Here is a 25151-nt window from a genome sequence, read left to right as displayed (position 1 = left end):
ATGATGCACTGTGCCCAAGACAAATTTCCCCGCGGGGACAATAAAGTTGAACCTTGAACCTTGAAAGAACATTGGCGTCAACATCTGTGGCTGTAGGCAACCTCCTGTTGCCAGTGTTAAAAGTCCCGTCTGCGGTACTTGAGTCTTGCTGACTCAGCAGTTTACGGCATTGCTTGTGTTGTACAACATATTGAAGTATCTATTCTATATGTTCATTATAAGTTATTTCTTATGTCATCATTGAAGGTGCAGGTGCTCCTAATCAAGTGTCATCAAAGTCTTGACTGTCTTAACGGTGCTGGTAACTACGGTAAGAAGTTTGCCTTTTGTCATAGTTATGCAACATGGTTATTTATTCTCAGAATGTTCTACTACTGTTTGTGCGTGTAGCTGGCTGCTCATTGTATCGACCGTTTTCCCATATAAGTGAATCATGAACATGGATCAAGTGTGTTTTGGAGGAGGTGGAGATCATCTTGTTATACTATAAAAAAAAGAGGATCCTATAAGTATTTGACCAACATTTTTTAGGAGCTTGGAGCTTCTGTTTGTTTGATCCAGCAGGAACACACTTGGTGTTGCAAGCGCGTGAAGGTAAACACCCTGCACACACAAACGTTGAGTATCGGTGCGTCTTAGAGGCACGAACTGCATGCATATTTTAAAAGAGCTTAAAGGGCTGTCAGTGACTAATGCCGGTTCTAGAATCTAAACAGCGTGAAATGCGCTATGAACTGATATGACTGGCTGACAGGGGCGGACTCAGACTATTTTGAGGTGGGGGGCACAACCAATGAATTGTTTTGACTTGGGGGCCAAATTTAGTGGAAAAAAATGTGTCTAGGGAACGACACACACACAAGCTGTGAAAATCTGCTGTACAGTATGTGTGCTTGGGTCCTATTTTTAGGAACACTAACACAAAACCTCACATTAATGTCTGATTGAATGCTAAAAACTGAATGGAATTTTACATTGTTTTACTGAATGAGACACCCAGAATGTACATGAAAATAAAGAATGTGGGATTTACAAACCCTGTTTCCATAGGAGTTGGGAAATTGTGTTAGATGTAAATATAAACAGAATACAATGATTTGCAAATCCTTTTCAACCCATATTCAATTGAATGCACTACAAAGACAACATATTTGATGTTCAAACTCATAAACTTTTTTTTTTTTTGCAAATAATAATTAACTTAGAATTTCATGGCTGCAACACATGCCAAAGTAGTTGGGAAAGGGCATGTTCACCACTGTGTTACATGGCCTTTCCTTTTAACAACACTCAGTAAACGTTTGGGAACTGAGGAGACACATTTTTTAAGCTTCTCAGGTGGAATTCTTTCCCATTCTTGCTTGATGTACAGCTTAAGTTGTTCAACAGTCCGGGGGTCTCCGTTGTGGTATTTTAGGCTTCATAATGCGCCACACATTTTCAATGGAAGACAGGTCTGGACTACAGGCAGGCCAGTCTAGTACCCGCACTCTTTTACTCTGAAGCCACGTTGATGTAACACGTGGCTTGGCATTATTTTGCTGAAATAAGCAGGGGCGTCCATGGTAACGTTGCTTGGATGGCAACATATGTTGCTCCAAAACCTGTATGTACCTTTCAGCATTAATAGCGCATTCATAGATGTGTAAGTTACCCATGTCTTGGGCACTAATACACCCCCATACCATCACAGATGCTGGCTTTTACACTTTGCCCCTATAACAATCCGGATGGTTCTTTTCCTCTTTGGTCCGGAGGACACGACTTTCACAGTTTCCAAAAACAATTTGAAATGTGGACTCGTCAGACCACAGAACACTTTTCCACTTTGTATCAGTCCATCTTAGATGAGCTCAGGCCCAGCGAAGCCGACGGCGTTTCTGGGTGTTGTTGATAAACGGTTTTCGCCTTGCATAGCAGAGTTTTAACTTGCACTTACAGATGTAGCGACCAACTGTAGTTACTGACAGTGGGTTTCTGAAGTGTTCCTGAGCCCATGTGGTGATATCCTTTACACACTGATGTTGCTTGTTGATGCAGTCCAGCCTGAGGGATCTAAGGTCACAGGCTTAGCTGCTTGTGTGCAGTGATTTCTCCAGATTCTCTGAACCCTTTGATGAAATTACGGACCGTAGATGGTGAAATCCCTAAATTCCTTGCAATAGCTGGTTGAGAAAGGTTTTTTTTAAACTGTTCAACAATTTGCTCACGCATTTGTTGACAAAGTGGGGACCCTCGCCCCATCCTTGTTTGTGAATGACTGAGCATTTCATGGAATCTACTTTTATACCCAATCATGGCACCCACCTGTTTCCAATTTGCCTGTTCACCTGTGTATTGTTCCAAATAAGTGTTTGATGAGCATTCCTCAACTTTATCAGAATTTATTACCACCTTTCCCAACTTCTGTGTCACGTGTTGCTGGCATCAAATTTTAAAGCTAATGATTATTTGCAACAACAAAAAAATGTTTATCAGTTTGAACATCAAATATGTTGTCTTTGTAGCAAATTCAACTGAATATGGGTTGAAAATTATTTGCAAATCATTGTATTCCATTTATATTTACATCTAACACAATTTCCCAACTCATATAGAAACGGGGTTTGTACAATATTAACTATGAATGATAAAACACTGAATATTGACAAAATATGAATGTCACACCCCCTCTTGATCGAAATATTTTACAATCAAGCGAAACGCAACAAAAATGCAACAAACAGCGAAATATGAACGCGAAGGGTAAAAAAACAAAAAAAACACCTTCAATCTGATATATCACTAAGCTTTACAATTTTGTTGTTGAACTCTCCTTCCGCGTCTGTCCCTGCATTTCAGGCTGACACTCTGTGGAAACGCTCCCCACCCACACTGCTTGGTGCCTCGTCTGAGCTACTGTGACTTAGATTACCATAGTAACTAATTAGATTACCATAGTAACTCATTAGATTACCATAGTAACTCATTAGATCACCATAGTAACTAGTATATCATACAAAAGCGCCGATTCCAACCATTGAAATACTTTGTATAATTCAAGACTTACGGTCATTTGAAAACATCACTGCACATCATAATGCCCAGGTCTGAATTAGGGAGACCACCTAAAAACGACAAAAACAAAGGTAAGTGCCTTCTTCTATATGTAGACTAATAGGTGCTAATAATGACTGCTCATTAATTAATACAGGGAAAAAAGATGTCTTTATCTAAAATGCTGTTCATGGGAAACAAATACAAATGTTCAAAATACATGAAACTTTCATACACAGTTCTGTTATAACTCACAAAACTGCTTCTCCTGTTGGAGAAAGGTCTATAAATTGAACGAGTTTGAAAATGAATATGGATTCTCTTGATTCAGTTTTTGACCTAAACAGTGTGGAATGTCAATACAAAGATTGAACCTAAAAGACACTTTTTTGTGCAGATAAAAACCTTGTTTGTTTAAAATAAACATTGCAGATATAATTTTCCAAGTTTAAATATTTCAGCGGAATTTTAAAAGGGTCTTGATAGAAATTGTACTGATATAAAACTGCATTACAGCAGGTGAAACTCCAAACATCACAATTACTGTATTTTCCGGACTATAGCGCGCACCGGGATATAAGCCGCACCTACTAAATTTAGACGGAATACATATGTTTCCATATATTAGCCGCACCAAACTTTAAGCCCAAATATATACATTGTGAAATTAGTTATTTACACAGAAGTATTTTTTAAACATTAATTTACATACCTTAATTGTTTCCAAACGGTGTCTGTCACACAGCAGTAAAACGGCTGATCAAACAAAACAGAAGTCATCGTCGTGGACCAACTAGCTGCGGAAGCTAGCTCTCCAATCAGCTAAACAGACTCCATAATGCCACGGTGACGTTTTGGTGAATTTACACAGGAATTTGTGAAACTGAAACAATACAAAAAGAATGCCGTTGTAAGTTAATAATACCAATAAAGACACTCGTAAACGTGTTAGCCTATTAGCCCAAATAACAACGCCAGCTTGATTACATTACGAGAGCACGTACAAATATGACTGAAAAGACTCCAAGGCTACGTTCACACTGCAGGGTCGTATTCCAATTCTGATTTTTTTTGTCAAATCCCATCATTTTAGGGGTCGTTCACATTACAAAAAAATGTTTTATTTCTAATGTGAATGCAATCTGACCCGCATGCGGACATGACATCGCACGCACTGCAGTGTTTACGGAAGTAAAAATGACTTTAACTAAAGTCGGTCTCAGTACTGGCGCATTTGTGGCAATTCCAAGGATTTTGTGAAATCAAAGTCAACATTTCTTGAACCAAACTATTACGCGTAAATAATTAAGAAGGAAGCGGACAAATATTTTGGCTCTGGCAATTTTACAGAATAATTTGCTTCAATGTCTGCTTGAAAAGCGTGTTGGTTGGCGAGCAGTTGAAAATTATGCCTTTTTTTAATCTCAATTTCAACTTTCTTATCTCATAATTTCTGCTATTTATTTCATAACTATAATTTATCCCATAATTTTGACTTTTCATCTCATAATTATAACTGTCTCATAATTATGACTTTTTTATCTCGTAATTTTAACTTAATGACTTAATTTCATAGATACGAATTTTTGATCTCATAATTATTACTCTTCTCATAATTTGGACTTTTTTTCTCACAATTATGCCTTTTTTTTAACGCAATTTCAACTTTCTTATCTCATAGTTTCTTCTTTTTATCTCATAATTATAATTTATCCCATAATTTTGACTTTTCATCTCATAATTATAACTGTCTCATAATTATGACTTTTTTATCTCGTAATTTTAACTTGACTTTTTATTTCAGTTATTAATTTTTGATCTCATAATTATGACTTCTCATAATTTCGACTTTTTATCTCATAATTATGCCCTTTTTTTAAATGTCAATTTCAACTTTCTTATGTCATAATTTCTGCTTTGTATCTCATTATTATAATATATCCCATAATTTTGACATTTCATCTTATTATCATAATCGTTTGTCTGATAATTATGACTTTTTTAGCTCGTAATTTTAACTTGACTTTTTATTTCATAGTTATGAATTTTTGATCTCATAATTATGACTCTTCTCATAATTTGGACTTTTTATCTCATAATTAAGCCTTTGTATCTCATTATAATTTATCCCATAATTTTGACTTTTCATCTCATAATTATAACTGTTTGTCTCATAATTATTCCTTTTTTATCTCATAATTTTAACTTAATGACTTTTTATTTAATTGTTATGATTTTTTTATATCATAATTACGACTTTTCTCATAATTTGGACTTTTCATCTCATAATTATGCCTTTTTTAAATCTCAATTTCAACTTTCTTATCTCATAATTTCTGCTTTTTACATCATAATTATAATGTATCCCATAATTTTGACATTTCATCTCATTATCATAACCATTTGTCTGATAATTATGACTTTTTTTAATCTCGTAATTTTAACTTAATGACTTTTTATTTCATAGTTATGAACTTTTGATCTCATAATTATGACTATTGTCATTATTTGGACTTTTTATCTCATAATTATGCCTTTTTTTATCTCAAGTTCAGCTTTTTATTTCTTAATTTATTTAACTTAATGACTTTTAATTTCATAGTTACGAAATGTTGGTCTCATAATTGAGTCTTATTTCATCATTTTGATCTCATAACTATGACTTATCCAATAATTTTGACTTTTCATCTCCTAAAAATAACTGACATTATTTTCAACTTAATGACTTTTTATTTCATAGTTACACATTTTTTGGTCTCATAATTATGACTGTTTACTCATAATGTGGACTTTTTATCTCATAATTATGTCTTCTTTTACCTCAATTTCAACTTTATCTAATTATTTCTGCTTTTTATTTCTTAATTTACTTAACTTAATGACTTTTTATTTCATAGTTACGAATTGTTGGTCTCATAATTGAGTCTTATTTCATAATTTTGATCTCATAATTATGACTTATCCCATAATTTTGACTTTTCATCTCCTAAATATAACTGTTTGTGTCATTATTTTTAACTTAATGACTTTTTATTTCATAGTTACACATTTTTGGTCTCATAATTATGACTTTTCTCATAATATGGACTTTTTATCTCATAATTAAGCCTTTTTTTAAATCTCAATTTCAATTTTTAACTTAATTACTTTTTATTTCATAGTTACACATTTTTGGTCTCATAATTATGACTTTTCTCATAATGTGGACTTTTTATCTCATAATTAAGCCTTTTTTTAAATCTCAATTTCAACTTTATGTCATAATTTCTGCTTTGTATCTCATTGTTATAATGTATCCCATAATTTAGACTTTTCACCTCATAGTTATAACAGTTTGTCTCATAATTATTACTTTTTTTATCTCGTAATTTTAACTTAATGATTTTTTATTTCATAGGTATGCATTTTTTTATCTCATAATTACGACTCTTTTCTCATAATTTGGACTTTTCATCCCACAATTATGCCTTTTTTAAATCTCAATTTCAACTTTATCTCATAATTTCTGCTTTTTACCTCATAATTATAATGTATCCCACAATTTTGACATTTCATCTCATTATCATAACCGTTTGTCTGATAATTATGACTTTTTTTATCTCGTAATTTTAACTTAATGACTTTTTATTTCATGGTTATGAATTTTCTATCTCATAATTATGACTCTTGTCATAATTTGGACTTTTTATCTCATAATTATGCCTTTTTTTTTTTTAAATCTCAATGTCAACTTTATCTCATAATTTCTGCTTTATATTTCTTAATTTATTTAACTTAATGACTTTTTATTTCATAGTTATGAAATTTTGGTCTCATCCATCCATTTTCTACCGCTTGTGCCTTTTGGGTCTCATAATTGAGTCTTATTTCATAATTTTGATCTCATAATTATGATTTACCCCATAATTTTGACTTTTCATCTCCTAAATATAACTGTAAGGAAGGGATAGTAGTTCTTTTAGAGTTGGGACACGATGGACAGATTCCGGCCAGAGAATCCTTTAATCATCTTTATTGCTAAAAGGTAGATGTGAATGTGTGTGTGGTCTAAACAAATAGAGAAAATATTATATATACTCATTAATATGCAGCAACATACATGCATATGCATACATAATATAACATAATATAAAGATATGCATAACAACAACATATTTACTGCATTTAACTATGTATGAACTTCAAACAAGTTTCTAAGCTTCAAAGGCATAAATAGCGATTATGTGGTCTCTGTCGCCATCTAAAGGCCAAACTCCGCCATCGCAGTTGCAATGACATTAAATAAACTACACGTGAATGTAAACGCCGTCAACGAGACTAATTATCTCTCAATTGACCCAAAAACAACTGAACTTAGCATACGATGCACCAAACATTTGCAGTTCAGTTCAAATGCTGTAACAGTATGTGACAAAACTTACATTTAGTCGTCAACGCACACAAGGCTGGCTACCACCATTGATTGAAACCGGCTATTCTGACAAAGACGTGCTTTAAAGGGGAAATGACGTCACAGATTGACCTATCAACTTAAAAGACACAGGAACATTACAGAACTGGTTAACGGCACACAATAGGCTTTCGTACAATAACTGTCATTATTTTTAACTTAATGACTTTTTATTTCATAGTTACACATTTTTGGTCTCATAATTATGACTCTTTTCTCATAATGTGGACTTTTTATCTCATAATTATGCCTCTTTTTTTTTTTCTCAATTTCAACTTTATCTAATTATTTCTGCTTTTTATTTCTTAATTTACTTAACTTAATGACTTTTTATTGTCTCATTGTCTTATTTCATAATTTTGATCTCATAATTATGACTTTTCATCTCCTAATTATAATTGTTTGTCTGATAATTATAACTTTTTTTATCTCGTAATTTTAACTTAATTACTTTTTATTTCATAGTTACGAATTTTTGGTCACATAATTGAGTCTTATTTCATAATTTTGATCTCATAATTATGACTTTTCATCTCCTAATTATAATTGTTTGTCTGATAATTATGACTTTTTTATCTCATCATTTTAACTTACTTTTTATTTCATAGTTACGAATTTTTGGTCACATAATTTAGTCTTATTTCACAATGTTGATCCCATAATTTCGACTTTTTAGCTCATAATTATGACTAAACAGGCCGCCCTTCCCTGCTTTCTCCACACACACATGGTGCCTTCCACCTGATACCCGCCAAATTACTTACCAAAACACGCATTTACAAAACGAGAGACCGACTAAGAGCAATGCGGGACAACGTCTCAATTTGCGGGACGTGTGAAAAGTAAAGAAAATGCGTGACTTCATTTGCTCACCCTGTTAATAACCCGAGGCTCCGACATTTCCATCTCAAATTGTAAGCCAACTCCGTGGGAGTGTCTTACCTGCATCCTGTTTGTAAAACTTCAAATTAAAAGCCCCCTTTTGTTTTAAACATCCACTTTTCTCATAATTAAAAACAAATAGTGTTTTATTTTTGAATGACAGAAGAGAGGGTAGCAACTGCTTGACAGACATCGTCAACAGCCAATGAAGTGAAGTGAATTGTATTTATATAGCACGTTCAGCCCCTGCAAAGTGGACAGGACTCGTTTGCCAACTTCATACCACTGAGCCACACATGAATTTGCTGCAAAAATGGCGACCTGGAGCGATCTGTCACATCACAGCTGGCGTTGTCAGCATGTAAGTACAGGTGTTACTTGTTGTAAAAGGCAAGAATGTACCTGTGAATGTCATGCTATGTTACAACCTGCCAGTGTGTGTGTGTTTGTGTGTATGAGAGTACTCCCAGCAGGCACAAGACATTCAAACGACGAGAAAACTCGCTGAATTCGGTGCGCTTCATAACCCGGTGCGCCCAATGTACGGAATAATTCTGCTTGTGCTTACCGACCTCGAAGCAATTTTATTTGGTACATGGTGTAATGATAAGTGCGACCAGTACACATAAGAGATACGTGTAGACTGCAATATGACGCCAGTAAACAACACCACAACTTTAAATGTTCCATTGAGAATAATTAACACTCAAAAATCTGTCAAAATGTTTTAGTATGACTTTGAAGCCGCACCGCTTGATGGATTGTCGGCCCATTACGGCTACCGTAGTCAGAGATACGAGTACTACTATGGTGTGTGTATAAGGACCGCAGAATGGCACCCATTAGCAGACATTATCTGGTGTTTTGTTCCACAATATTATGCAAAACTAACTTTTCTTACCTTCTGGTACCTGCTGATGTGCTATTTAAGATCTGCATAAGCCCTGAAAATGTGCGCAGGTCCGCCACTGTAGTCCTAACGATGCCGTAGTCGATACGGTCCAGAAAATACGGTATGTATAATCTACGTTTTATCAATGTTTTGTTTGTTACGTACCATATATTCTGGATCAATATCATTACATTTCGGTTACAAAAGATTTGCTTTTTAATGGTAATTTGACCAATTTATTACTGTAAACGAAAATTCTCATAATGTTGAATTAAATGTGACAACATTTGCTGATTTTTTATTGTAATAAGGAATTTTTATTTTAGTACTCTATTTTCAATGTAGTGTCGTTTTTTGGGGAATATTGCAATATATGCAATATTCTATATACTTTATTAAAATATCTATTTTTAATCAAGATAAAAACAATTCCATAACACCATATTTGCTTTTTTTTCCATTTTGTAATATTGCGAGTAAAATCCCATATAAAAAAAAGTGTAATTCTCATGACACTTATTTTAATGTGATAACATTAACTGTGTTTTTGGTGTAACTGTAAGACATTTTCTCACAAAATTAATACTTTATTCTTATAATTTTTTTTCTAAGTAATATTATAATGCATTAAAAAAAAACTCATTTTCAGTTCCGATTGTGGTAAATGCATTTCTGCAAAATGGGAATTTTTGATTAGAAATGGAATGTTTATATAGCTAGACCATAAAAAATTTTTTTTTAAAACCTTTACAACCCTAAAGGATCTGTTTGAGACTTGTTTACAGTCATAAAAGTCGTAAGAGGGAGAGGCGATATGTACTGTGTACATGACTTTGAAAAGTAAGCACCCCCTAGGCATCTGTGTAAATGTTGCAAACAACGCTTTTAATGTAATTTTGCAAAACTAACAAAAAAAACAAGATGATATAAAAATATTTAGTTTTGGGTCTTTTGCCAGTATCGTGAGAGTATTCTTGCAGATAGAGAGAGGGCTTTTGTTTATGTTTTTTCATGAATAAGTCATATTTCAATCAACCGTCAGTCATATGCCAGGGGTCCGCAACCCAAAATGTTGAAAGAGCCATATTGGACCAAAAATACAGCAACAAAAAAATAGGGTGAAGAAGCGCATGTAAAATGTCAATTAATAAACAGAGCGCTTCATATAAAATCTTACCGCAAATATATTCCTACCCCCTTCCTTCTCTTTCACTAATAAGAATATAAGCACCGTTTTTATGTTGGGCTGGTAAACTAATGTATTACTGTCGGAAATGTGCCAAGATCATATATTTAAATTGTGCACACAAAAAATATGTCTAATGAATGTGCATACTCTAAGGACAAACATGCATCAAATTAAACTCAAGTTTGGTTAAACAAGTATAAAAAATGCATTCTGTTCTTGAAAATGAGAAGTACCGTATTTTCCGGACTATAAGGCACACATAAAATCTTTATTTTTTATTTTTTTAATCAAAACTTGACAGTACGCCTAATGTAAGGAATAATTGTGGTTTTGACCTCAAAACTATTTTATTTGGTACATGGTGTAATAAGCGTGACCAGTAGATCAGTTTTTTTTCAACCTTTTTTGAGCCAAGGCACATTTTTTCCGTTGAAAAAAATGCGGACGCACACCACCAGCAGAAATCATTAAAAAACTAAACTCAGTTGACAGTAAAAGTCGTCGTCGCAATTGTTGGATACGACTTTAAACCATAACCAAGCATGCATCACTATAGCTCTTGTCTCAAAGTAGGTGTACTGTCACATCACACCCTGATTTATTTGGACTTTTTTGCTGTTTTCCTGTGTGTACTGTTTTACTTCTTGTCTTGCGCTCTTATTTTGGTGTTTTTTTTCTCTTTTTTTGGTATTTTCCTGTAGCAGTTTCATGTCTTTCTTTGAGCGATATTTCCCGCATCTAGTTTGTTTTAGCAATCAATAATATTTCAGTTGTTTTTATCCTTCTTTGTGGGGACATTGTTGATTGTCACGTCATGTTCAGATGTACATTGTGGACGCCGTCTTTGCTCCACAGTAAGTCTTTGCTGTCGTCCAGCATTCTGTGTTTGTTTACTTTGTAGCCAGTTCAGTTTTAGTTTTGTTCTGCATAGCCTTCCTTAAGTTCCACTGCCTTTTCTTAGGGACACTCACCTTTTGTTTATTTTTGGTTTAAGCATTAGACACCTTTTTACCTGCACACTGCCTCCCGCTGTTTCTGACATCTACAAAGCAATTAGTTACCTGCTGCCACCTACTGATATGGAAGAGTATTACACGGTTACTTTGCCGAGCTCTAGACAGCACCGACACTCAACAACAACACATCATTTGCAGACTATAATTACTGGTTTGCAAAAATATTTTAACCCAAATAGGTGAAATTAGATAATCTCCCATGGCACACCTGACGGTATCTCACGGCACACTAGTGTGCCGCGGCACAGTGGTTGAAAAACACTGCAGTAGATGACAGTCAAACATAAGAGATACGTATAGACTGCAATATAATGGCAGTCACACATAAGAGATACGTGTAGGCTGCAATATGACTGAAGTAAACAACACCAACATTTTATAAGTTCCATTGAAAATTTAGAATATTACACACGGCACTCAAAAATCTATCAAAATGTTTTAGTACAACTTTAGTAAGCTATGAAGCCGCACCGCTTGATGGATTGTACTGTGCTTCAACATACGAGTATTATTATGGTGTGTGTGTATAAGGTAAGACATCTGGCGTTTTGTTTCGCAATATTATTCAAAAGCAACTTTTCTTACCTTCTGGTACCTGCTGATCTGTATAAGTCCTGAAAAAGTTGCGCGCATCCGCTTTTGTCGTCCGTGCGGACACCGTAGTCGCTAAGCTTCTTCTTTGTTATGGGACATTCATCCTCCGCTGTTGCCATTTCTAATATAGAGTAGTGTAAATTCTTACTTATATCTGTCAGTAAATTCGCCATGACAGCGCTAAAACATACCGGTGTAGTGAGTTTACATTATCCACCCAAGGAACTTTAGTTATTAGAGAGTTCCGGTCGGACAGGTTTTCACACACATTTACGGAAAATGAGGAGATGCTGCTCCGTTATTGATTTAAGTAAAGTCTAAATGTCATTAAAACAGTTAGCTCCATCTTTACGTAAATAAGACCGCCCACAAAACGGCGCATCCTGAAGAGACTGTCAGAAAGCGGTTTGAAGATGATCTGTAAAACATAATCCATGCAACATTTTGACCAAAGAACCACCATTACATGTTATGTAGACCACAAGGAAGTCTTTTACATTTAAAAAAAAATAATAATAATATGACTCCTTTAATGCGCCTTATAATCCGGTGTGCCTTTTGTATGAAACAAGATCGAAAATAGACCATTCATCGGCAGTGCGCTTTATAATCCGGTGCGCCCTACTGTCCGGGAAATACGGTAGCTATTGTTGGATAATACTGTACAACAAATGATTGAGGACGACTTTGGCTGTTGCAGCTCCACCATGGTGCACAGGGTAGCAGTGATTGGCGCCGGCCCGTCGGGTCTGAGCTGCGTCAAGACGTGTTTGGACGACGGCTTGATGCCCACCTGCTTCGAGAGCAGCGACGACCTCGGCGGACTTTGGAAGTTCAAAGCAAGTTTGTTTACATTTCAACCACACACAAAAATATGTCTGTTATTGTTTGAGATGTCAAAGTTAACATACTCTCGATAAAACGGTTACCGAGTTTGGAACAAATAAATTACGCGCATTCAAGTAAAACATTGAAAAATATTCCTGTAAGACACTCTGACAATAACATTTCATGTGTGTCAAAATTAGGGTTGCAAAATTCCGGGAATATTCAAAGTTGGAAACTTTCCATGGGAATTAACGGGAAATTAATGGGAATAAACATTGAATGCAACATGCTAGATCTTGCAGCATGATTATTAGCTAAAACAACCTGATTTAATGCAAATTCAGTCGAATTTCAACCCTGCACGGTGCATTCCTCCATCACATGCACAGATAATTCCCAGCATGCTACACACTACAGCAGGGCTATTGAGGCCACACTAGTATTTGAGCCCAAGGACTTCATCCAGTCAGGCACGTCACTTTCTATTCTTTTCCCGGAAGTCCCACCCCCCAATCAAGCCATTGGCTGGAACCCGTAGGTGACTTTGAAGCATACTTGCCAACCCTCCCGAATTTTCCGGGAGACTCCCGAAATTCAGCGCCTCTCCCGAAAACCTCCTGGCACAAATATTCTCCCGAAAATCTCCCGATTTTCAGCCGGAGCTGGAGGCCACGCCCCCTCCAGCTCCATGCGGACCTGAATGAGGACATCCTTTTTTCAAAACAGAGGACAACAGGGCGACAAGAACTAAATCATCCAGACAAGAGATAAATTGTATTATTATGTTTATCTTACCTAAAAATAAATATATTTATTAATTAAAAAAAACAAAAAACTAAATAAATTTTTACTATATTTTGCTAAAAACATCAAAATTAATTGTATTTTTATTTGTATTTTTTCTGACTCCTTATTACATCCAGGCATTAGAATTATACATTAAAATAAACATATTTGAAATAATTAATTTTAAATTATCATAATAATTCATTTAAAATGACCATATTTAATTATTAAAATAATTGCTTGTTTATCAACAACTTTAGCATTTTTTTCATTACATTTTGCAGCTCTCAGAAGCCAAGTTATGTTATATTCCTTAATATTTATTTATGCAAGTTTGAAGTATCAATTATCTAAACACAATTTTATTTGCGTATTTTCAGGATGTAGATATATATATATATATATATATATATATATATATATATATATATATATATATATATATATATATATATATATATATATGTGTGTGTGTGTGTATGTATGTATGAAATACTTGACTTGGTGAATTCTAGCTGTCAATATACTCCTCCCCTCTTAACAATCCGGGGTGTGGAGAGGGGTGGGGGGAGGGGGGGGGGGTTGGTTGTTATCATCAGTCATCAACAATTGAGAACATAGAAATGGATATTGGAACAGTGTAGGTCTGACTTGGACAGCAAGTAGTGGGCAGAGAGAGAGAGAGAGAGAGAGAGAGAGAGAGAGAGAGAGAGAGAGAGAGAGAGAGAGAGATCAGAAGGCATAAGAAAAAGTATCTGCATTTGATTATTAACAATCCGGGGAGGGTGTTAGTTTAGGGTTGTAGCTGCCTGGAGGTGAACTTTTATTGCGGTTTTGAAGGAGTATAGAGATGCACTTTCTTTTATACCTGTTGGGAGCGCATTCCACATTGATGTGGCATAGAAAGAGAAAGAGTTAAAGGGGAACATTATCACCAGACCTATGTAAGCGTCAATATAAAGTTAAAGTTAAAGTTAAAGTACCAATGATTGTCACACACACACTAGGTGTGGCGAGATTATTCTCTGCATTTGACCCATCACCCTTGATCACCCCCTGGGAGGTGAGGGGAGCAGTGGGCAGCAGCGGTGGCCGCGCCCGGGAATCATTTTGGTGATTTAACCCCCAATTCCAACCCTTGATGCTGAGTGCCAAGCAGGGAGGTAATGGGTCCCATTTTTTTATAGTCTTTGGTATGACTCGGCCGGGGTTTGAACTCACAACCTACCGATCTCAGGGCGGACACTCTAACCACTAGGCCACTGAGTAGGTATATATATATATATATACCTTGATGTTGCAGAAAAAAGACCATATATATTTTTAACCGATTTCCGAACTCTAAATGGGTGAATTTGGGCGAATTAAACGCCTTTCTATTATTCGCTCTCAGAGCGAACTGGACTGGACAGATCAGCTTTCAGGAAAAGAGAGCGGATGAGGGTATGTCTACAGAATATATTTATTGATGAAAACTGGGCTGTCTGCACTCTCGAAGTGCATGTTGTTGCCAAATGTATTTCATATGCTGTAAACCTAGTTCATAGTTGTTAGTTTCCTTTAATGCCAAACAAACACATACCAATCGTTGGTTAGAAGGCGATCGCCGAATTCGTCCTCGCTTTCTCCCGTGTCGCTGGCTGTCGTGTCGTTTTCGTCGGTTTCGCTTGCATACGGTTCAAACCGATATGGCTCAATAGCTTCAGTTTCTTCTTCAATTTCGTTTTCGCTACCTGTCTCCACACTACAACCATCCGTTTCAATACATGCGTAATCTGTTGAATCGCTTAAGCCGCTGAAATCCGAGTCTGAATCCGAGCTAATGTCGCTATACCTTGCTGTTCTATGCGCCATGTTTGTTTGTATTGGCATCACTGTGTGACGTCACAGGAAAATGGACGGGTGTATATAACGATGGTTAAAATCAGGCACTTGGAAGCTTTTTTTAGGGATATTGCGTGATGGGTAAAATTTTGAAAAAAAACTTTGAAAAATAAAATAAGCCACTGGGAACTGATTTTTAATGGTTTTAACCCTTCTGAAATTGTGATAATGTTCCCCTTTAAGACCTTTGTTAGTTCGGAATCTGGGTTTAACGTGGTTAGTGGAGCTCCCCCTGGTGTTGTGGTTATGGCGGTCATTTACGTTAAGGAAGTAGTTTGACATGTACTTCGGTATCAGGGAGGTGTAGCGGATTTTATAGACTAGGCTCAGTGCAAGTTGTTTTACTCTGTCCTCCACCCTGAGCCAGCCCACTTTAGAGAAGTGGGTAGGAGTGAGGTGGGATCTGGGGTGGAGGTCTAGAAGTAATCTGACTAGCTTGTTCTGCGATGCTTGGAGTTTAGATTTGAGGGTTTTGGAGGTGCTAGGGTTGAACGAGAGTTCCCGCCAGAATCCTCATGGTGCTTTTGTTGACCAGAGAGGAGATTCTATAGAGAAATCTCGTTCGTTGGTTGACCTTTTCGATTACCTTGGTTGCCATTTTATCACAGGAAAGATTAGCCTCTAGAATGGAACCTAGGTAGGTGACCTCATCTTTCCTGGTAATAACAATGTCACCCACTTTTATAGTGAAGTCATTGACTTTCTTAAGGTTGATGTGGGACCCAAATAGGATGGATTCCGTTTTACCCAAGTGTATGGATAGCTTGTTGTCAGCGAGCCAGGTGCATGTTCTACAGAGTTCAGCACTGAGGATTTTCTCCACCTGTGACTTGTCCTTGTCTGATACCAGCAAGGCCGAGTCATCCGCAAACAAGAACAATTCACAGTCGCATGCCGATGACAAGTCGTTTATGTATATTAGGAACAGTAAAGGCCTCAATATACTTCCTTGGGGGACTCCACAGCTCACCGAGGGTGGGGGGACGACACGGTGCCGTTCACCTCTACCACCTGCTCCCAAACGTCCTTGGTGTCCAACATGGCACCTGGGGTTTAGTTGTCCATAAACTCTTTGTACACGACTGCACGCAAGTGATAAGGTGTGATTAATCAATCATCAAAAAACAAAATCGTTTGACAGACATCACTAGTTTTTACGGTTGTGTGTGGAGTAAACCCAGCAGGCACTAGACATTGAAACAACGTTGAGAACTTGCTATGTCGAGCAACTCATACCCTTTGACGACCTTTAATCAATACATGGTTCTTACGTCTATTTGACCGTTGAATTTTGGTCAGTTCATAACAAACAACGTGGATCCAATGTTAGACACCAACGCAGTCTCAATTTACAATTACAGCTATTTTGCAACGTTGTTTCAAAGTCAGTTTCGGAGGACACCGTATCAATGTCTCGTGCCTGCTGGGAATCTTCGGTGGTGTTCGATGCTCACAGAGCTGAAGTCTGGTGTAATGCCCAAGCCCGAGACATCCTCTTCTTGGTCTTCAATGTGACCGAAAACAATGACTGTTTTACATACTTCCCATTCCTGTGTTGAAATCACAGTGGAGTTTCACAAGCCTTCTTCCTCTTGTTAGGCCTCGAAAGACAGCTTTCATCTTATCAGGAACATAATGTAATACAACGTTTCTTTTGTGATAACTTACAAACAATTATTCCAACAGTATTAATAATAATAATAATCATTTTTACTTATAAGGCGCCTTTCTGGGTACTCAAAGACACCGTACAAAATCAAAACAATAAAATCAAATTGGATAAAAACAACAACAAAGATAGATAAGATTTACAATGAATAAGCAGTCAGGAATAGGTGTGTTTTGAGTCTTGATTTGAAGAGGGATACTGAGTCTAAGTTACGAAGGTCTTGTGCTAATGAGTTCCAAAGATGTGGGGCAGAGCGGCTGAAAGCTCGGGCACCCATGGTGCACAGTTCAAATAAGGGGACAGTGAGATGGATGGATGAAGAAGATCTTAGGGAACGTGAGGGCGTGGCGACATGGAGCAGGTCAGAGAGATATGATGGAGAGAGGTTATGGATGGCTTTGAAAGTGAGGAGAATTATTTTAAAGTGGATACGGTGTTTGACGGGTAGCCAGTGGAGTTGCTGCAGAACAGGGGTGATGTGCTGGGTTGAAGGGGTTCTGGTGATTATCCGGGCTGCAGAGTTCTGGAGAAGCTGAAGTTTGTGAAGTGACTTGTGAGAGAGACCAAACAGGAGAGAGTTGCAGTAGTCCAGGCGAGAGGTGACAAGGCTATGGACTAGTACGGCAGCAGTATGTGGGGTAAGGGATGGGCGAAGACGATTAATGTTTAGTAGGTGAAAGTAAGCAGACCGGGTAATGTTGTTTATGTGGGCTTGAAAGGAGTGTGCTGTTGAGGATGACATGACAGTATTGACATGTAATTAAATTCCCTGCAGGAGGTATCAGAGCCCAACCGTGCCAGCATCTACCGCTCCCTGACCATCAACACCTCCAAGGAGATGATCTGCTTCAGTGACTTCCCCACTCCAGCCGCCTACCCAAACTACATGCACCACTCCAAAATACTCAATTACTTGCGTATGTACGCCGAGCACTTCAAGTTGCTGCCTCACATACACTTCCAGGTGAGACATACAGTACCGTATTTTTCGGACTATAAAGCGCACTTAAAATCATTACATTTTCTCAAAAATCAACAGTGCGCCTTATAACCCGGAGCGCCTAATGTACGGAATAACTCTGATTGTGCTTACCGACCTCAAAGCTATTTTATTTTGTACATGGTGAAATGATAAGTGTGACCAGTAGATGGCAGTCACACATAAGAGATACGTGTATGATGCCAGTAAACCACAACAAAACTTTAAATGTTCCATTGAAAATATAGAACATTACACACGGCACTCAAAAATCTGTCAACATGTTTTTAGTATGACTTTGATAAGCTTAGAAGCCGCACCGCTTGATGGATTGTCGGCGCATTACGGCTACCGTAGTAAAACGTACTGTGATTCAACATGCAGGTATTAATATGGTGTGTGCACTGCAAAAACTGAAATCTAAGTAAGATTAAATATCTCAAAAAAAGGGAGATATTTGCTTATTTTCTGTCTGATAAGATAATTCTTCCACTAAGCAGATTTTATGTTAGAGTCTTTTACTTGTTTTAAGGGTTTTGTTGCTAAATTCTCTCGGTAAGATATTACAGCTTGTTGCTGAGATTTGATGACCTATATTGAGTAAAACATGCTTGAAACTAGAATATCAACTGATGCAAAGCTGTGTCATTAACACTCACAAGTATAAGTAATAATTTCTTACTTCAAGCATGAACAAAAAAATCATGATGCCCAGCGCATATCATTATGTCAAGATAATGGCGCCAGCATTTACTTAATTTAAGAATATTTTTCAACATATGGAGAAAAGTGCACTTGTTATTAGTGAGCATATACTTATTTTAAGGTATTTTTGGGTTCATTGAAGTTAGCTAATTTTACTTGTTTTGGAAAGTCTTGACAAGCCGAATTTTCTTGTTCTATTGGCAGATAATTTTGCTTAGTTCAAATAAAATACCCCTAATTTTTTTTTTTCTTCTTGTTTTTGAACACTGACTTTTTGCAGTGTGGAAAAGACTGCAAAATGGCATTTATTAGCTTCTTCTTTTTCTCTAACTTCTTGTTATGGGGCATTCATCTTTCGCTGTTGCCATTTCTAATATAAAGTAGCGTAACATTCTACCTTATATCTCGCTATGGAAGCGCTAAAAACTACTGGTGTAGTGGGTTTACATAAATCACCCACGGAACTTTAGTTATTAGAGAGTTCCGGTCTGACGGTTTTTCGTGGGACACATTTCCGGTGGAGAGGAGAGGAGGCTACGCCGGATAGTCGAACCTCGGATTCAGGAGGAACAGTGTGGTTTTCGTCCTGGTCGTGGAACTGTGGACCAGCTCTATACTCTCGGCAGGGTCCTTGAGGGTGCATGGGAGTTTGCCCAACCAGTCTACATGTGTTTTGTGGACTTGGAGAAGGCATTCGACCGTGTCCCTCGGGAAGTCCTGTGGGGAGTGCTCAGAGAGTATGGGGTATCGGACTGTCTGATTTTGGCGGTCCGCTCCCTGTATGATCAGTGTCAGAGCTTGGTCCGCATTGCCGGCAGTAAGTCGGACACGTTTCCAGTGAGGGTTGGACTCCGCCAAGGCTGCCCTTTGTCACCGATTCTGTTCATAACTTTTATGGACAGAATTTCTAGGCGCAGTCAAGGCGTTGAGGGGATCTGGTTTGGTGGCTGCAGGATTAGGTCTCTGCTTTTTGCAGATTATGTGGTCCTGATGGCTTCATCTGGCCAGGATCTTCAGCTCTCGCTGGATCAGTTCGCAGCAGAGTGTGAAGCGACTGGGATGAGAATCAGCACCTCCAAGTCCGAGTCCATGGTTCTCGCCCGGAAAAGGGTGGAATGCCATCTTCGGGTTGGGGAGCAGACCCTGCCCCAAGTGGAGGAGTTCAAGTACCTCGGAGTCTTGTTCACGAGTGAGGGAAGAGTGGATCGTGAGATCGACAGGCGGATCGGTGCGGCATCTTCAGTAATGCGGACGCTGTATCGATCCGTTGTGGTGAAGAAGGAGCTGAGCCGGAAGGCAAAGCTCTCAATTTACCGGTCGATCTACGTTCCCATCCTCACCTATGGTCATGAGCTTTGCGTTATGACCGAAAGGACAAGATCACGGGTACAAGCGGCCGAAATGAGTTTCCTCCGCCGGGTGGCGGGTCTGTCCCTTAGAGATAGGGTGAGAAGCTCTGTCATCCGGGGGGAGCTCAAAGTAAAGCCGCTGCTCCTCCACATCGAGAGGAGCCAGATGAGGTGGTTCGGGCATCTGGTCAGGATGCCACCCGATCGCCTCCCTCGGGATGTGTTTAGGGCACGTCCGACCGGTAGGAGGCCACGGGGAAGACCCAGGACACGTTGGGAAGACTATGTCTCCCGGCTGGCCTGGGAACGCCTCGGGATCCCCCGGGAGGAGCTGGACGAAGTGGCTGGGGAGAGGGAAGTCTGGGCTTCCCTGCTTAGGCTGCTGCCCCCGCGACCCGACCTCGGATAAGCGGAAGACGATGGATGGCATTTCCGGCGTTGTTGTTGCACTAGCGAGCCACGGATGAGGAGATGCTGCTCCGTTATTGATTGAAGTAAAGTCTGAATGTCATTAAAACAGTTAACTCCATCTTTTGACACTTCTTCCACTACCGTCCTTGTACGCTACACCGCTACAACAAAGATGACGGGGAGAAAACGCTGTCTAAGGTGAGCCACGTAAATAAGACCGCACACAAAACGGCGCATCCGGAAGAGACCATCAGAAAGAGGCTTGAAGATGATCTGTAAAACATCATCTATGTAACATTTTGACCAAAGAACCACCATTACATGTTAAAAAATTATACAAGTATGTTTGATGGATGACACACAGTCCTTCCCTTCTTCTAGACCTCGGTGAAGAGCGTCAGACAGAAGGCCGATTATTCCCGCACGGGTCAATGGGAAGTGTTGACGGAGAGAAAGGACGGGAAGGAGGAGACGCACGTCTTTGATGCTGTTATCTGCTGCTCAGGACATTACACTTACCCCAACCTGCCCCTACAGGACTTCCCAGGTTCTACACGCTCTATATCTATCTGGCAAATATTCTTCTAACATGACCACATTCTTATCTTTCCATCTATATATTTGTATCGTATTGTAATATCATGTCATTTCTAAATTACATACTTCTAATGACTAATTTTCTCATTATCTCGTCATATTGCAATTTTATACTTGTAACATTCAGAATTTTTTGTAATATAATGTTGCATATTGACTGGTTTTGAGTGTAGTTCTCATAACATTTCTACTTTATTATAATATTGCCAATTTAAATATATTGTATATACTTTATAAATATTTTCTTCTCCTAACTTGTTAATGCAACAACATTTATTTTTTGGTGATATTACAAATGTGTGTTTTTTCCTCAGAATATTTCAAAAGTTAATGACAAAAATCTAAAATAATCTGATAAAATTACCTGTTTTTTCTGACTTTTTTCTTACAAAATTAGTGCTTTAATTTGATTGTATTTTTATTTTGTGTAAAATATAATTTTCTTCAGCATTTTGCTACAGAATATAACTTTTTTTAAATTATTTTAAAATAATTGAAAATAATGTACGCCCTTGTATTTCTGTTAAAAAAGGATAATATATTCATAATCACATTTTAAATATCATATTTAATTGTGAAACAGCAATACTATTTTTTTTTTTCCAAAATCCTTTGAAAAGTATAACTATACCCACAAAATGTTAGTATATTTTCCTCGTATTTTTCTAATAAAATTAATGTCAGGTTTGCTCCATGTAGCTGGGTTCGTGAAAGGTAAGATACAGCAGGTAGCGTGCAAATAAAAGTATTTCATGCTCAAAAGTCCAAAAGAACAAACGGAGTGCAGAAGGGATAGCACAGAAAAAGCCCAGGGAGAAACGGTGCCTAAAAATGTAAGCTTGAGGGAAAGCTTCAAACAAAATAATATACAAGAAAACAAAAACAAGAATCTCCAAAGTTTTACTAACGGTGTGTACCTCCGGCTTGCATAGACAACGATTCCACAACCAACAACCAAGGGAGACTGGTTAAAATTTCCCTCTATTGCTCATTAACACCAGGTGAGATCATCAGTACAACCTAGGTGAGGAAGGAAGCGCTCCGAAGCAGAGTAAAGCTTCTGCATCAGAATACAAACAAAAACACGTAAAAACTAAAGAAAGAATGGTCGTAACAGTACCCCCCCCTTTAAAAGACAGATTCTAGACATCCGAGACACCCCAAACCACACAAGTTCAAAGTTTCGTGAGGGTGGAGGGAGGAATTGGCAGCGGTTCCCCCGACCAAGTGCGCCCGAAGACACAGAGGACAAGTCAGAATACAAACAAAACAGGAAGCGGAACCAAAATAAGAGTGCAAAACAGGAAGTAAAGTCAAAACCACAGGAAAAACACCCAAAACCTAAACAAAGAATCAATCAATCAATCAATCAATATTTATTTATATAGCCCTAAATCACAAGTGTCTCAAAGGGCTGCACAAGCCACAACGACATCCTCGGTACAAAGCCCACATAAGGGCAAGGAAAAACTCACCCCAGTGGGACGTCGATGTGAATGACTATGAGAAACCTTGGAGAAGACCGCATATGTGGGGGGGGTTACCCACATATAACCTGACCTACAGGTTGTAACAATTATGATTTTACTTTGATAAAATGTGCTGTTTTCCTTATAATTTAAGGATTGGCCTTTTCCTGCAAAGTTCGAATTTTAATATTTTAAAATTACCACTTGTAAGATAAAAATTAATGTTTTGAGGGTTGTTTTTTTTTATCATAATTCAAACAAATTTCCCTCATCCATCCATCCATCCATCCATTTTCTACCGCTTATTCCCTTTGGGGTCGCGGGGGGCGCTGGAGCCTATCTCAGCTACAATCGGGCGGAAGGCGGGGTACACCCTGGACAAGTCGCCACCTCATCGCAGGGCCAACACAGATAGACAGACAACATTCACACTCACATCCACACACTAGGGCCAATTTAGTGTTGCCAATCAACTTATCCCCAGGTGCATGTCTTTGGAAGTGGGAGGAAGCCGGAGTACCCGGAGGGAACCCACGCAGTCACGGGGAGAACATGCAAACTCCACACAGAAAGATCCCGAGCCCGGGATTGAACCCAAGACTACTCAGGACCTTCGTATTGTCAGGCAGATGCACTAACCCCTCTGCCACCGTGAAGCCCTCATATTATATAAAATTGTGGATTTATATATTATATGTATACATTCTAAATAATGTATAAAAATCATCATTTTGCTCATTATAAACATGTTTGCTCCAAAATTAAGCTTTTTTTAAATTTTATGATATTACTAAATTATTCCTGTAAAAACAATACTAATCCAGATTTAATAACATTAATTCGAATTTTAGGACTTTCTTAAAACCATATTTCACTATTTATAACCTGTACTGGATTAGACAGAGACTTAAACTTTATTGATCCACGAGGGAAATTGTTCCCCACAGTAGCTCAGTTACAAAGGATGGAAAGGATAATGCAGGTATAAATAAATGAAATGTTATAATAATAATATATTTTTTCCTCATGATTAACATTAATATTACAACGGACAACATAGTCAGCTAGGATAGGCTCCAGCTTCCCTGATGTTGATATTGTGCTGCAGGGATCGAGAGCTTCCCAGGACGATACCTGCACAGCTGGGACTACAAGGGTCCTGAGGACATGCACGGCAAGCGAGTGGTGGTGGTCGGCATCGGGAACTCAGGCAGCGACATCGCGGTGGAGAGCAGCAAGTTTGCAGAGCAAGTCAGGAGCTCATTCTTCTTCTTCCTCTTCCCTCCCACTGTGACCTCATGCTGACATCTCCGTCTTCCTCCTTGTGGTCCATCAGGTGTACATGAGCACACGCCGTGGCGCATGGGTCATGAGGCAGGTGTCGGACGACGGCATGCCAGTGGACATGAAGAACAAGACTCGCTTTTCCCACATTTTGTTCCAGCTCTTCCCCAAAAACTTCTTCAACTGGTTGGGCGAGAAGAAACTCAACGCCATGTATGACCACACCATGTACGCCCTCAAGCCCAGCCACAGGTAGCCTGTCTTTACGCCACTGATGCACACAACAATACTTACTTTTGTCTTCCTTATACATGCTCCAATCTTCCTGAAATGTATGATGGTGGGTCGGGGTATTGGGTGGGATGCAGCTGTGTCTCTGCAATGCGCTAATATCGCCCCCTTGTGGTGGAAAATTATAACAGTCATAGCTTTCTTCCACAGGCTCCAATCTTCCTGGAATGTTCATTCTTTTCTTTATTCTATTTTTCGGTCATAATATTACAAAACATAATCAGAAATATTTTTTAGTCACAATTTGTTGTGATATTACAACAAAAATCTGTTTTGCTCAAAATATTCCAACTTTGATCTGGTAACATCTGCATTTTGTTCAACTTTTTCCTTGACACACCGTGACTTTACTCTCGAAATATTATGCATTCTTTTTTCGTCATATTGGCAAATTTTTCTAGTGTAAAACAAATGACTTTGTGTAGGAATGTATTATTATATTATTTGTTTGAACATATACTATTAATATTTTCTTTTCCTTTTTAAATGTTGTTATATTACAAAACAATTTGCATTAAATGTAAATTATTTCTCTGTATTACACATGTAATCTTGTAAAAATAGCTTTTTCAACTTTTTCTAAAAAAAATATGACTATTTCAAAAAATATTTTTATTCCTCCTGATATTACATGCCTATTTATTTTGTTAAAAAAATGTTGTCCATTTTTATAAAACTGTTTTTCTGGAAATATGATTACTTTATTCTCAAAATATCACTAGTTATTTTCTTGTAATAATGCTCCTTATTGATATAAAACAAATAACTTTTTCAGTCATCTTTTTAAAAATTCATTTTATTCTACAAATATAGTAATACATCTTTTTAACAATTTTTGTT

At 37.7% G+C, this 25151-nt stretch overlaps 1 protein-coding gene and 1 long non-coding RNA gene across 8 annotated transcripts in view; one reads left to right on the top strand and one right to left on the bottom strand.

The window, feature by feature from the left end:
* The window catches only part of LOC133617890 (uncharacterized), a 109105-nt gene extending 100593 nt beyond the window's left edge, over nt 1–8512 (bottom strand). The window contains exons 1-3 of one of the 2 annotated variants that reach the window (XR_012050958.1): nt 8360–8512; nt 3749–3919; nt 3050–3107 (exon numbers count right to left, since the gene is read on the bottom strand). This is a non-coding gene — a long non-coding RNA (uncharacterized lncRNA). The remainder of the gene's footprint in view (nt 1–3049; nt 3108–3748; nt 3920–8359) is intronic. The other variant, XR_012050959.1, reaches the window with a different exon arrangement.
* The window catches only part of LOC140676639 (flavin-containing monooxygenase 5-like), a 26883-nt gene continuing 2229 nt past the window's right edge, over nt 498–25151 (top strand). For 4 of the 6 annotated variants that reach the window (XR_012050957.1, XM_072915105.1, XM_072915109.1 and 1 more), the window contains exons 1-6: nt 8632–8729; nt 12760–12898; nt 18002–18190; nt 21052–21217; nt 23845–23987; nt 24073–24272. Coding sequence is in view for 5 of the 6 variants with exons in the window: in XM_072915105.1 (XP_072771206.1) it covers nt 8665–8729; nt 12760–12898; nt 18002–18190; nt 21052–21217; nt 23845–23987; nt 24073–24272 (902 nt within the window). In the remaining variant the exon portion in view is untranslated. Of the gene's footprint in view, nt 595–8631; nt 8730–12759; nt 12899–18001; nt 18191–21051; nt 21218–23844; nt 23988–24072; nt 24273–25151 lie in introns of those variants that run through there. The other 2 variants (XM_072915106.1, XM_072915107.1) reach the window with 2 other exon arrangements.

Source organism: Nerophis lumbriciformis, linkage group LG18, assembly GCF_033978685.3.
Source record: "Nerophis lumbriciformis linkage group LG18, RoL_Nlum_v2.1, whole genome shotgun sequence".
Classification (NCBI taxonomy): Eukaryota; Metazoa; Chordata; class Actinopteri; order Syngnathiformes; family Syngnathidae; genus Nerophis; species Nerophis lumbriciformis.
Note: the sequence above shows the minus strand (reverse complement) of the source record. Positions and strands in the feature narration are given on the sequence as shown.